This window comes from Tribolium castaneum, chromosome 6 (genome assembly GCF_031307605.1).
Source record: "Tribolium castaneum strain GA2 chromosome 6, icTriCast1.1, whole genome shotgun sequence".
Lineage (NCBI taxonomy): Eukaryota > Metazoa > Arthropoda > Insecta > Coleoptera > Tenebrionidae > Tribolium > Tribolium castaneum.
Genome location: NC_087399.1, coordinates 4,979,570 through 4,992,273, shown reverse-complemented (window position 1 = coordinate 4,992,273; position 12,704 = coordinate 4,979,570). Strand labels below are relative to the sequence as shown.

General features: G+C 37.7%; 3 protein-coding genes and 1 non-coding gene across 6 annotated transcripts; 2 read left to right on the top strand and 2 right to left on the bottom strand.

Annotated features, from left to right (window-relative positions):
• Positions 1–4: 4 nt before the first annotated feature.
• LOC661264 (serine/threonine-protein kinase Chk2) lies at positions 5–2,101 on the bottom strand. 2 transcript variants are annotated; one of them, XM_967436.4, is made up of 8 exons: positions 1,843–2,101; positions 1,545–1,796; positions 1,369–1,499; positions 1,202–1,324; positions 947–1,150; positions 670–899; positions 276–453; positions 5–209 (listed from the first exon to the last, which is right to left on the bottom strand). In XM_967436.4, exons 1-8 carry the CDS (start codon positions 1,964–1,966, stop codon positions 99–101), a joined length of 1,353 nt encoding a protein of 450 aa, XP_972529.1. In that variant the 5' UTR covers positions 1,967–2,101; the 3' UTR covers positions 5–98. The 2 variants fall into 2 exon arrangements, with proteins under 2 accessions (XP_972529.1, XP_008194624.1); XM_008196402.3 differs by lacking the exon at positions 5–209 and adding an exon at positions 556–596 and having other exon boundaries at positions 319–453.
• Positions 2,102–2,163: 62 nt separating this feature from the next.
• LOC661214 (serpin peptidase inhibitor 31) lies at positions 2,164–3,550 on the top strand. Its single transcript, XM_967389.5, has 4 exons — positions 2,164–2,318; positions 2,362–3,141; positions 3,188–3,338; positions 3,382–3,550. The coding sequence occupies exons 1-4, from the start codon at positions 2,226–2,228 to the stop codon at positions 3,504–3,506; spliced, it is 1,149 nt and encodes a 382-aa protein (XP_972482.1). The 5' UTR covers positions 2,164–2,225; the 3' UTR covers positions 3,507–3,550.
• A 169-nt stretch (positions 3,551–3,719) lies between these two features.
• LOC103313362 (hypothetical protein) lies at positions 3,720–4,520 on the bottom strand. Its single transcript, XR_010334562.1, has 3 exons — positions 4,374–4,520; positions 4,082–4,290; positions 3,720–4,034 (listed from the first exon to the last, which is right to left on the bottom strand). It is a non-coding gene; the product is annotated as a hypothetical protein (transcript).
• A 1,868-nt stretch (positions 4,521–6,388) lies between these two features.
• Positions 6,389–10,992, top strand: LOC661102 (alpha-esterase like protein E1). Of its 2 annotated transcripts, XM_064357192.1 has the most exons (8): positions 6,389–6,606; positions 6,651–7,322; positions 7,372–7,692; positions 7,738–8,162; positions 8,223–8,397; positions 8,439–9,443; positions 9,491–9,638; positions 9,687–10,992. In XM_064357192.1, the coding sequence occupies exons 1-8, from the start codon at positions 6,472–6,474 to the stop codon at positions 9,989–9,991; spliced, it is 3,186 nt and encodes a 1,061-aa protein (XP_064213262.1). In that variant the 5' UTR covers positions 6,389–6,471; the 3' UTR covers positions 9,992–10,992. The 2 variants fall into 2 exon arrangements, with proteins under 2 accessions (XP_064213262.1, NP_001107845.1); NM_001114373.1 differs by lacking the exons at positions 8,439–9,443; positions 9,491–9,638; positions 9,687–10,992 and having other exon boundaries at positions 6,472–6,606; positions 7,738–8,232.
• Positions 10,993–12,704: the final 1,712 nt, after the last annotated feature.

Here is a 12,704-nt window from a genome sequence, read left to right as displayed (position 1 = left end):
CACGTTTAGGTAAATAATAGTATATTGAATGAAAAAGTAAAAACGTAAAAAATACAAAACATATAACAAAAAAAACAAGTGGTAATACTATGTAAAGATTAAACGAAAGAGATTCTTCGTCTCTTTGGTATTACGAGATTGTCACCCGAATCGTTATTTTCTTCGAAAGTTTGCACCAATTCTTCCACATTTCTTCTGGTTTCGTGATCCTGAAATATCAAATATAACAAATCCACGTTTTTATCTCGTAACGTAAAAAATATATTAAACATTACCTTTGCCACCCAGTCGTGTTTAAAAATATCTACAATGGAATAACGACAAGTTGAGTCCACCGTGATCATAGATTTCACGAGATTTTTCGCCGGCAATGACACATTTCTCCAAGCTTTAGGGTCCCAAGTTATTTTGCCACTCACTATATTTTTAGCGACTTCTTCCCTACTTGAACCACTGAAAAGAAATTAAAAGAAAATCGGATATTTTCATTTTTATCGCTAGGATAAAATAGGTGAATACAAAAAACAAACTAGCAGCCACACTTCTACTACTCACATTATCCTACTTGAAAGGCGCTGAACATAGCGAAGCGAGGCCTGTATGTTTAAAATTAAAGACTTAATTCCAAAAATTTTCAAATTTGACACACTTTTTTGGGCCACTACTTACACAAAGGGCTGCGTCCGGCTCAGCATATAAAACAGAATCACTCCGAGGCTCCAAACGTCCACTTTCCGGCTATAGGGCTCAAAGAACCTTAATACTTCTGGTGCCGCGTACTGGACGGTCCCACAGACCGTCTCCATCACGCTGATATCGTCCATGATCTTGCTCAAACCAAAATCGGAGATTTTCACTCTCGGGTATTGGTTTTGCGTACTCAGAAGTACGTTTTCAGGCTAAAGACATAATTAAAAATGTGTTTAACAAAATGTGGTTGTTTTACTTTCAAGTCCCTGTGTGTCACCCCGTTTAAGTGTAAATACCTCACACCTAGTAAGATTTGGTAAAAAATAAACTTCACCTCGCATTCGGGGAACGCCAAAGTCGAACGAATCCGACTTGTGAGTTCGCCCCCACTCATGTATTCTAAAACTAGGAACACCTCGTCATCAGTCTCAAAAACCTCCCTCATTTGGATAATAAAAGCCTGAAATTTTGGACATTATTTCACACAATTGTGGGTACTAGTGATAATTACATGAGAGAACGAACTCAGTATCTCAACTTCCGTTTTAATGCCACTTATGTTGTTTCCCCGGCGTGTTGAGACACTAGACCTTGATTTATCAATTCGTTTGATTGCGAATTGCTCCCGAGTTTGCTACAATTACGGTTCATTTGAGGTAAAAACAAAGCGAACTAAACCTTATCAAGGGCTAGACGGACTTGGCCGAAGGAACCACGTCCTAAGAGCTTCGTGGTGGTGTATTTTAGCCGCAACTCCTGAGGTAGGAACTCATAATCGTCGCGATTGATGTCACTGATAAAACTGTAGACTGAATAAAACGTTAAGACATGTGTGGCACTTATGCAGCTAATACCTCTGGTACTGGGGCTCCCTATTGCTATAATATCCTCGTTGTAAATGACACATTCGTTATTTCTGCCTATTTTCGTTCTATTAACGAAAGTGCCATTCTTACTGAGGTCTGTGAGAAACACGAGACCCTCCTCGTCCTTCGTTAGCCGAAAATGTTGCTTGCTAACGTTCAAAATCGTGGGAAACTGACTTTCGTCAACGAAAATATTGCAACTGGGGGCTCGTCCAAAAGTGTACACCGGCTCGAACAAGTCTGGAATTTCACAAGTTTGGCAGTGCTAGCCCCCTTGTAAACTTACCAATCGACACCATTGTCGAGATACAGGCGCACAACCGCCCCCATGGTCGTTTCACCTCCCCCAGCTCCTGAGAGGGCTCGTCGGTTTGGGTCTGAGTCAGGGGCAGGTCTGTGGCTTCCAACATACTTAAGTAAAGGTGTACAATAACAAAAAATGAGGTGATAACAATATGGCACTAAATTTAAACGAAAAAACTTGCCTACATCTCGCAACAATCGGTAGACATGTTTTTGACAAACAAAAGGCGCGAAATGGGGGCTTGTGATTGGTCAAGAGACACGTGCGCCAAGCGCGCGGATTTCGAATCACTGATAAAAGGAACAAATTTTTGTTTTTGTGACCCGGCCGTGACCACGGATAAGTAAATTAGTTGCAAAGTTACAATGAAGCTCGCTGCGGTTCTCTCACTCGTGATTTTGACCCAAGGAGAAGAGTTTTCGCAAGCTAATTATTTGTTCACTTCTGATGTTTACAAAGTGAGTGCGTTTGAAACAAACATAAAACTTACATTTTTCACAGGAGTGTGTTAAAAATGAGGGCGGTAATTTACTAGTGAGTCCCCTTTCCGTGGAAATAGTCCTAGCATTGGCCCAGTGTGGTGCCAGAGATGAGACAGCACGAGAAATCCAAACCGCTTTACATTTGGCCAGTTCTGACCAAAAAACTGCTTTCAAAAGTGTTATTTCGGGCCTTAAGGGGGGCGAACACTACTCGCTTCACACAGCCAACAAGATTTATCTTCACGATAATTTCTCGATTAGGGACGATTTTAAGACAATTGCTACAGAAATGTTCCAATCAGAGGTTGAAAATATAGATTTTTCGAAAACTGAGGCAGCTGGGATTATAAATAAGTGGGTCGAGGACCAAACGAACCAAAAAATAAAAAACTTGGTGCGTCCCGAAAGTCTCCAAAACAGCCCTTCTGTCCTGGTCAATGCGCTTTATTTCAAGGCGCGTTGGGCCTCTAAAAACTTCCTTAAATACCCCTACTTAACTAAGATTTTTTCCAAAACGGCCACTGACCAGATTGAAAGTGAATTCATGATAGATATAGGCGGTTCTTATCAACTGCACGAAGATAAAGAACTGGGCGCTCGGTTCCTGAAAGCTCCGTTTAAAGGACAAGACGCCCATATGGTTTTCGTGCTACCAGACGCTGTGGACGGGCTTGGAAGACTTGAGGAACAAGCGGATAAAATTTTCAGGGAACATTCGTTCCAGCCGGTTATTATAAACGTGGAGTTACCACGGTTCAAAATTGAGAGTACCGTTAATTTCAAGTCGATATTGCAAAAGGTGTGCGAATCATGAACGCAATATCTTAATATTATTCCAATTGTAGTTAGGTGTTCGGAAAGCTTTTATGAACGGCGAGGCCGATTTTAGCGGAATTGCTGGAAAAAAGGGGGAGCTTGTCGTGGGGCAGGTTACACAAAAGAGTTACATTGATGTTAACAAGGATGGGGTGGAAGCAGCAGCTGCCACGAATTTAGGTACGGTTTTGTCAGGGAAATATTTGTTTTAGCGTTTTTTTAGTGTTTACGCTGTCTGGGCCGCCACGAACTACGAAAGAATTTAAAGCAAATCATCCATTTTTGTTTTACATTCAAGCCAAAGGCGTGGTGCTGTTTGCAGGAAGAGTTGTTGATCCGAAATATTAAACACTGTAGTTTGGTTTCAATAAAAGATTGAACAGGAAATATAACTCTTTTTTTATACCTACGTTTAAATGTTATGAGGTGTTTACATTTCACAAAAAACAAATAACATCGTTTTATGGTCAAGGTTTGACCTTTCACGATATGAACTCATTACTCGTATCAGATCTGTTGCACTTAGTGCTTTTAGGAAAACAATAGTCAAAAGGAAACAGAGACTTTTTAGTATGTTTATTTTTCAGTTACAATAAGTTATAAAATTTTACTTTGCAATGAGACATTTATCCCGAATTGCAACAGTTTTAATAAATACATTAACAAGCTTCGGCTTTTTCCTCCAACTTCTTGTTAATTTTGCTCTCCCACCATTTGGAATTCAAATCTTCGAGCATCGCCCTTCTTGCACTTTTCATGCACTCTCTAAAGCCCTCGGTATTGCAACCTGTATTAGGTGTTTTTCCTTGATTTTCCGAATAACATTGCTCGATTGTCTTTTCTTCTTTTTGCTGCCTCTTGTTGTATAAATCAAAGCTACAATTTTTTCTAAAATTTGAAGTTTCATTTCGTATTTAGTTTACCGTAATTCCCACAAAATGGGTGAACTCGCATTGATGACTACCTGCTGATCGGGGTGTCTTTTGCAAGGTTTTGTATAATTTTTTTTCAACGTAACTTGGTCAAGTTTATCCATAAAAAGATCCCATTCCGTGTCGGCGGTATCTGAATTATCGTCTGGAAACTCATCTTTTGGCTCACAGTATTGTGATCCTGAATTAACAACCAAAATCTGAAAAAGGATGCAATCAAGGACGTTTAAGGAAAAAAAACACGTAACACTGTGATAGGAAACCGTTATAATAATTTCCTTACCACTGAAATGAGTAAAAATATTGTTGGTCTCATTTTTGGCACTTAAATAGAATAATGAGTGAAATGATTATCTTATCATTTAATAAACAGTCACTTGTGCTTAACATGTGTTACCTATTTAGATTATATTTATTGTGGGTAATATCAATAAATAAATAAATGAGCGGTGCAATGCGTAATGAAATAAATTTATTTGTTTTTTTTGATGTTATTTAAGGAAAATATACTGTATTGTGACATTAAAAATGTTTAAATATTTTTGCAAAAACACTTCACAACGTCTCTGAAACAGTTACCTTATCTATTTCTCCTTATAAACCCATGAGATTATTTGATTTTTTATTCTAAATTTGTGACAGATTTATTATTATTATCATTATTTAACACAGCTAATAACTTGAGACGGATACCACAAGATCAGTTCAAGAAAAGCTCTGGATTTAAATATTAATAATACATTTTAGGTGTGTCCTTGCTTTTATCTGGCAGTTGTAATTTACATTTGACGTATTTTTATGAGTTAGGTACAAAGTTAATGACAGTTTTGTTAAGATATTTAATGTGCTTGATATTTGTCCCGGCGCATCCACCATTTTTGCAAGTAAGCTATTATTGCATTTTTTAAGAAGTGGTGCTATACCGTGTTTTTTGATGAAGTATTTTAAAACAAATTTATTAATTTTGAAAAATGACTGAAGAAATTGTTGCTTTAAAAGTTTCAAAGAAATTTAAGAAACCTTAGTAATATTACTTAACAATGTTAAGTACTGTATGATTATTTCATATAAGAATATTACATAGAAAAAGACCACAATTACAACACGGAACAATTCAGTAAATTATAGTGATTGTTCAACTTTCGCTTGATTACTTTAATTTTCCATAATCCAACTACATTATTCAACGATATGCATCGACATAACTGAAGCTCATTTTTCGTATTCGCCAGAAAAATGTTGTTTCATTTTAAGATATTTTACTACTCGACAATATTCCTTCTGACTTTAGGTTGCAATAATCCCAATATTGACGATTTTCTTATCACAATTAAATACAACGATCACGTTTTAAGCCCAATACCTGACCTTGTCGACATGACTGTGGACCTCCGCGACGCAAATAAACTCTGCTCTAGTTTTTTTAACACAACCCAACGTATCAACAACCTAGAAATCACCGCTTTACGCGTCGTCGAAATCGAAATCGAATTCTTGAAAGGAAAAAACGTACAGCACTTGCTCGACATAGACCGAGGGAAATTTCGAACCCTCCGACGACACACGTTTAGAGATCTCCAAATTGCGATCTTAATTTGCCGAAGAGGGGAGCTGAGAGTCATCGAAGCGGAAGCAATTGCAAATTTATCTAATTTGCAAACTCTCGATTTGAATCAAAACCAAATATCACGGTTCAGTTCGGAGTGTTTTGTGCAACTGCCAAATTTGAAAATTTTCATAATTGATGACAACGAAATCCAAACACTCGAGAGACGCTCTTTCGGGTTTCTGACCCAGAACGGGAGCGAAATACATTTGGAGTTCAACGGAATTGGGGAAATTCATGACAATGTGTTTGAAAATTTTTATGCTAAAAATGCACACCTATTCCTAGCACACAATTTGATCCAGAGTTTGAGAGGCAAAATATTTGAAAACCAATCGTTTTTCGAAGTTATTTTAAACAATAATCAAATTTCAACCGTTTCTTCTGATTTTTTTCGAACGAATTTCGAAATTACCATACTATTTTATTGTAAAAATAATTTACGTCCGGAGGTTTTGCGGAAATTGGAGAAATGGTGTTTGCACAAACACGTCTCGTGTAGCAAATGCCCAAACAATGGATGTGTTGTTTCTTCAAGTTTTATTTATATCTCAGTAATATTTTTAATCGCTACTAAATTTTAATGTCACGTTTGATTAACTAATTAAAATAAAAACACTTAATTGTGAGTGCTGGTAATTGCTTGTAAAAACTAAACTTAGAAATTCCATTTTATTATTAGCTTGATAACGCAAAATAATCGTAAAAATCGACAATGCTTTTCCAAAACTGTATAAATGTGTGACGTGTGATTGTGATAATTTAATCCTAAAAAATGACTATCGCGGAAGTAACAATCACCCAAGGCAAATTACGCGGTACCACTTCTTGTGACATAAACGGGGACACCTACTTCCGCTTTCAAGGCATTCCATACGCTAAGCCGCCTGTGGGGGTACTCAGATTTAAGGTAGTACCTTGACCTCGATTTAGGCGAAATTAGCAAATTTCCAGGCCCCCCAACCACCTGAAAACTGGACGGGTGTTTTGGATGCCACCAAAGAAGGTGATCCTTGCTATGGTCGTCATTTTTTCAAGAAGAATTTAATTGTGGGAAGCGAAAATTGTTTGGTACTTAATGTTTACACCAAAAACCTACGCACTGACACCAACCGTATCACCCAACCTGTGCTTTTCTGGATCCACGGTGGGGATTTTGTGACTGGAAGTGGTACCAGTGAAATGTACGGTCCTGACTATCTAATGAGCGAAAATGTGGTACTTGTCACAATTAATTATCGGTTGGGGATGTTGGGGTTCCTAAGCTTTGAGGATGTGTCTTTAGGAGTACCGGGTAATGCTGGGTTCAAGGACATGGTAATGGCCTTGAAATGGGTTCAGAAAAATATTATAATGTTTGGTGGCGATCCACACAATGTGACGATTTTCGGGTCTGGGTCCGGTGCCATGTCAGTGCATCTTTTACACTTATCGCCAATCAGTAAAACCCTCTTTCATAAAGCTATAGCCCAGAGTGGTACCGTTTTGAGTTTGAGGGCCCGTGGTACTCTTGCCATTTCACAAATAGCTTCGATTTTGAAATTAAAGGATGAGAGAAGTGTTTACAAGCACTTGATGGCACTGAAAGTCGCCGAGATTTACAAACTTCAAAAAACTTTACTTGAAGTACTATATGAATGGTTTAGGGGTTTTTCCTTTAATGATTTTATTTCAGACTTGTGGTCCATTTGACCGCAATCTTTTTGGTTACGTCGTTGAGAAAAAATCAGACGAGCCCGCTTTCTTGAAGGAAGATCCTTTCAAAATCATTGCTTCGGGCAATTTTAACCAGGTACCACTAATATGTGGGTACGTTGCCAACGAAACCATTGGTTCCGAACTCAATCAAGGGCCAACCTTTGAGGAGAAAATCATCCCTTGGTTTTTTGGTTACGAGTTTGGTAGTCTAGAAAGCTACACGGTGGCCAAAGAAATCAAAAGTTTTTATTACGGGTCTGAGGAAACTCTACCAAGGGATAAAACCAAAACTACGACTGTTAGTAACAAACTTTGACAGACAAAGCCTAACGAGGAATTTTAGTTGATTTCCGACGCCCAGACGGTTTTCGAAATTCAAACAACCGTCAGAAAACATTACGTTTTATCCCGAGCCCCTACCTATTTATACCGAGTGTCCTTAAAGACTGCTTTGAAAATACCGGGGCTTCCAGCCGATGTCAACTACATTTTCAAAAATTTTGCCACAAGTATCAAGCCTGGAACTAAAGAACACAAAGTGATGAAGCGGTTCGTTCGGTTGTGGTGCAATTTTGCCAAATATGCACACCCGACGCCTCGGAGAGACGACGCATTGCTGAATGTTATTTGGAGGTTTGTTAGCAATGACGACGAGTTAGATTTTCTGGATATTGGTGACGAGTTGGTCGCTTCGGCCAATCCCGACGCCCAGCGAATGAAGTTCTGGAAAAAGTTGTTTAACAAGAGCCCAGCTAATGGAAAACTAATGTAATTAGGATACTTTCACCTTGGCTGTTTTATCTTCAATTAAACTTAATAAAAAATAAGCCAATATAAACGCATGACTTTCATTCAATCACACAAACCTAAAATGGAACCCCTAGTCACAACAGTGCAAGGACAGTTAAAAGGTACCACTTCTCTTGATTCGTCCGGAGAGAAGTACTACAAGTTTCAAGGCATTCCGTTTGCTAAACCACCTGTGGGCCTTCTCCGATTTAAGGTACCACTTAAAAAACCGTCCTTTTTTGACACAGTTTTCAGGCCCCTGAACCTCCCGAAAAATGGACTGGGGTACTGGACGCCACAAAGGAAGGGAGCCCTTGTTACGCCCGCCACCCGTTTAACAATAAAATTGTCGGGAGTGAAGACTGCCTTTATTTGAACGTTTACACGAAAAAAATAGCAAGTAACAACTGTTCTTTGTCTCCTGTCCTGTTTTGGATCCACGGAGGTGCGTTCTTGAACGGTTCCGGAGGAACGGAAATGTACGGTCCCGATTTCCTCATCACTCAAGATGTGGTCGTGGTAACGATCAACTACCGACTAGGGATTTTGGGCTTTTTGAGCCTTGAAAACCCCGATTTGAAAGTACCAGGCAACGCCGGCTTGAAGGACATAGTAATGGCCTTGAAATGGGTCCAAACCAACATCAAAAACTTCGGTGGTGACCCTAATAACGTCACCGTTTTTGGGCAAAGTGCGGGTGGAGTTGCCGTCCATCTCCTGCTTTTGTCCCAAATGAGTCGCGGGTTGTTCCACAAGGCTATAGCCCAGAGCGGGTGTGCGTTTAGCCCTTGGGCACGTGGTACCACCGGTGTTAAAGAATTGGCCCCGGTACTACACGTGGAAGAAGACGAAGAGAAGATTTACGAGCGTTTGATGAAACTACCAGTTGACGAATTGTTCAAACTCCAGGAGAAAATTGTCTCGTTTCTAAATATTTACGCAAGCAAACATAGAGCCTTTGCCTACGTTGTGGAGAAGATTTCGGATGGTTTTCTAAGCGAGGAACCAATTGATATTATTTCGAATGGAAAATTCCAACAACTGCCTTTCATGATTGGGTACACGACTGCCGAAACTTGGGGCTTTGACTCGCTCAGGCCTGACGATTGGCCAGGGGCGAAAAATCTGGAAGACTCAATCCCCTGGACTCTAGGATTTAAAACTGGAAGCCCGGAAAGTCAAGTCATGACGGAGAAAATAAAAAAGTTCTATTGCGGCGGACATATTCCGACCACCATTAAATTAGAGACAAAAATTGCGGTTTGTACCGATTTTAATCATTATTGTGACAATATTTACAATTCCAGATCCACACCGATGCAAATTTCGTTTTCGGGGTTTATAAAACGGCTCTAAGCCACTTCAGCAAGTCACAAGCCCCCACTTATTTGTACAGGTTTTCGGCAGAGACTGAACTGAATGTGATGCGGCAATTCTACAAGATCAAAATTCCAGGTCTTTGTGACTACTTTTCCGATTTTTGATAACATAGTCAAAATTCAGGTGTGGTCCATTGTGACGATATTGGTTATCTGTTCAAAAACGTGGCTTCGCCTCGCATCAAACCCGGTTCTAAGGAAGAAGTTTTGTTGAAAAAGGTCGTAAAGTTGTGGACGAATTTTGCCAAATTCGGCAATCCCACACCTGACAACTCCTTGGGTGTTGTCTGGAAACCCGTTACTGACAAAGAAGTTGATTATTTGGACATTGGCGAGAGTCTGACGCCGGCTAGAAACTCGATTGAGCACAAGAGAGTACAATTTTTGACAAAACTGTACGAGCGCAAGAACTCCTCGTCCCATTTGTAAAAACAAACAATAAACAATGTAATAATTTAATTAGATAGAGATAGCCGGTTCAAAAACCACCTCCACCTCCCTCTACTGCGCATGTGTGAAAATTGTGTCAGTCAGCCGCAGACGCAAGCGCGTAATCGCAGCTCGCTGGCCTGCGACCAGCTGGTCAGCCGGCCTGCGGCCGACTGACGCCATTTGTGATGATGCAAATATATTTATGTAGTATAATAATAATAATAATAATAATAATCGTCGCCATCTTGGAAGTTTGAAAGTCGGCGGCGGTCATTTTTGTTTAATGGTAAATTGGCGCCAAATTTAAATTATTTCAAAATTAATATTTGAAATTAGTCGGCCATGTTTGTTTGTTAAAAAAAATGGCGCCAAAATTTTAATTTATTTAAAAATTAATATTGGGTGTAATGTTGGTAGCGCCGATGTCGTCACAAATTCCGCCTAAATTCTCACGTTAGATGGCGCCACGGTCTGCAAACTTTTCGCTAGATGGCGCTGCCGTCAGCGCAGCCGTCAATCAAAGATGGCGCTGGCCTCCATTTTTTTTTTTAAACACACCCCCCGCCCGTTTGCGAATATGCAACCAAGAAAACAAGTAGTAGTAGTAGTAGTAGTAGCTTTTTGGGGTTGTGAAATTTTTGGTTTTTGGGGTTGTGAAATTTTGAATATATGATTTTTGAAATGTGCAATTGTGAATACATGAAGTATATATACAATACATGCTGTATTGAGTTAAGCAAAATATCAGAAAATCATCGCGCTTGTCACTAATAACTAATAAAGGAAAGTCATTATTTTATCGATAAGGAAAAAAAACCTAGTATATGTAGTTTTTTATTTTTGTAATGTTGTTTGCCTAACTTGTCTGTTGCGCACCAAGTTTATTTTGTTATTTGTTTAAAATATAATGCAAAAAAAGTTGTTGTTGTTGTTGTTCCTTCCATGGGGAGTCGAACCTCAGGTAGGTAGAGTGGATAGTGCTGTCTATTTTGGAAACCTGAAAAAAATCATAAATTAGTTTTTTAAATAGAGGTGAACATGACACTTACCAAAAAATTTTACATTAATCTTCGTGAACAATACGTTCGAAATTAAAAATGTGGGCATCATGTTCCTGATTTCCATTAGCTTGCTTACGTCCCATATAAATCAAATAAGATCCGAGTCCTTCCATTAGTGTCGTAATTATGGTATCATTCATAACTGCTGTTAGTCGTTTAGGTAAAAAAACTTTACCGACGTTGTCCAGATATGCTACCATCATAACCCCATGTTGTGTGTTTGCCTTGGTTAAATTGATGATTTTATATTTCTTGTTCACTTCCAAATCGTTGGCACTGACATATGTATCAGTATATTCACAGGCAGCAATTTTATTCAGATTTAATAGTTGATCAGCCATTACAGAATCCTTTGAAATTTAAATGCAAAAATACACAGCGGAGCACATACAACTTCTCACAAAGATAGTTTTAATAAAACTGGTGAAATGTGTAAAAAACGGAACTTTTATAATCAATTTTTGCGGTTAACAGATAACACGCTTTCCTAAAAAATAAAAATGAAATAAAATATGATTTAATACTAATTTTGTGGTTTACCTTATCGTAGGAATTTTGTGACGCACTTTTTGTTTGATAAAAATTTGATAAAAATTTTCCTAAAAAATTAAACACATTTTTAGCAATCAAATGTGGTAAACAAATTTAAAAAATTAAAGAATTTACCAAAAAAAGATTATTTATGTTGGTTTTAGAGAAGAATTCAGTAGTCTGAATCGGAAGAATTTGTGGATGAAGAACTTGTGCCGAAGTCAATATTTTCGATAAACTTACGATGCGTCTTTTTGGCACAACTTTTGTAGGTCTGAAGCTGAATTAGATGTTTAAATTAGATGTTTAGAAAGAACGTTTTATTAAGTTGTAATATAAACTTACTGTAAACAAACACTGATGAATACACCAACTACACCAACTATCTTCTTCACGAGTATAATCTGTTAAATTTTCAACCAGGACTGCATTGTGTGTAATAATCTTTTTAAAAGATAATTTTTTCAATTGAATTAAGATGGGTTCTCGCGGACAATTAATGTTAAATATAGATAAAGTTTTAGGTCCCGCTTGTATGACACTCTTAGTAAACTCATCATATTCAAAGTAATTATTTTCATTAAAAAAGTACAGCTTTCCGTTTAAATATCTAAATGTCCTTGTTATTTTATTAGGAACACCTTCAAATAATTCGTTTGTTAAACCAGGAACATTATATCCAGAGATGCAACTAGATAATGTAATATATGTATTATCTCTGAGAAAAAGATAAATACCACCTGAGTAAGTTGTTATCGCTGCCGAAATTGGACTTGATATTTTAAATTCTTCGCTTATAGATTTCGGATAATTAGTTTTAAATCTAAAAGTAGATAATGAAAAAAATATAAACTTCAGCTTTTACAATAATTACTATATCATCTGTTGAGGGTTTATGATAAATTGTTGTAAATTCTTCAAAATCTTTTGGTAAAAAATGTTAACCGCCCAGTAATTAATTAAGGTTTTGGATATGAATTTTTACCTATTTCAATTAAACAAATCCACTTTTTTTATAAAAGATGTATAAATGTGTTTTAACTATTAGAAATGTATATATTGTTTGTAAACTATTGGATATAAATTTTTTGGGGAAAATGATTGTAACGATAAATTAA

Coding starts and splice junctions, on each gene's coding strand:
- LOC661264 (XM_967436.4), bottom strand. CDS start 1,966: ATGTTGGAAGCCACAGACCTGCCCCTGACTCAGACCCAAACCGACGAG. Junction 900..946: donor TGACACACAGGGACTTGAAA/GTAAAACAACCA, acceptor TTATGTCTTTAG/CCTGAAAACGTACTTCTGAG. Junction 210..275: donor AACACGACTGGGTGGCAAAG/GTAATGTTTAAT, acceptor TTGATATTTCAG/GATCACGAAACCAGAAGAAA.
- LOC661214 (XM_967389.5), top strand. CDS start 2,226: ATGAAGCTCGCTGCGGTTCTCTCACTCGTGATTTTGACCCAAGGAGAA. Junction 2,319..2,361: donor TCACTTCTGATGTTTACAAA/GTGAGTGCGTTT, acceptor CATTTTTCACAG/GAGTGTGTTAAAAATGAGGG. Junction 3,339..3,381: donor AGCAGCTGCCACGAATTTAG/GTACGGTTTTGT, acceptor GCGTTTTTTTAG/TGTTTACGCTGTCTGGGCCG.
- LOC661102 (XM_064357192.1), top strand. CDS start 6,472: ATGACTATCGCGGAAGTAACAATCACCCAAGGCAAATTACGCGGTACC. Junction 7,323..7,371: donor TTCAAAAAACTTTACTTGAA/GTACTATATGAA, acceptor ATTTTATTTCAG/ACTTGTGGTCCATTTGACCG. Junction 8,398..8,438: donor TGGGCCTTCTCCGATTTAAG/GTACCACTTAAA, acceptor CACAGTTTTCAG/GCCCCTGAACCTCCCGAAAA.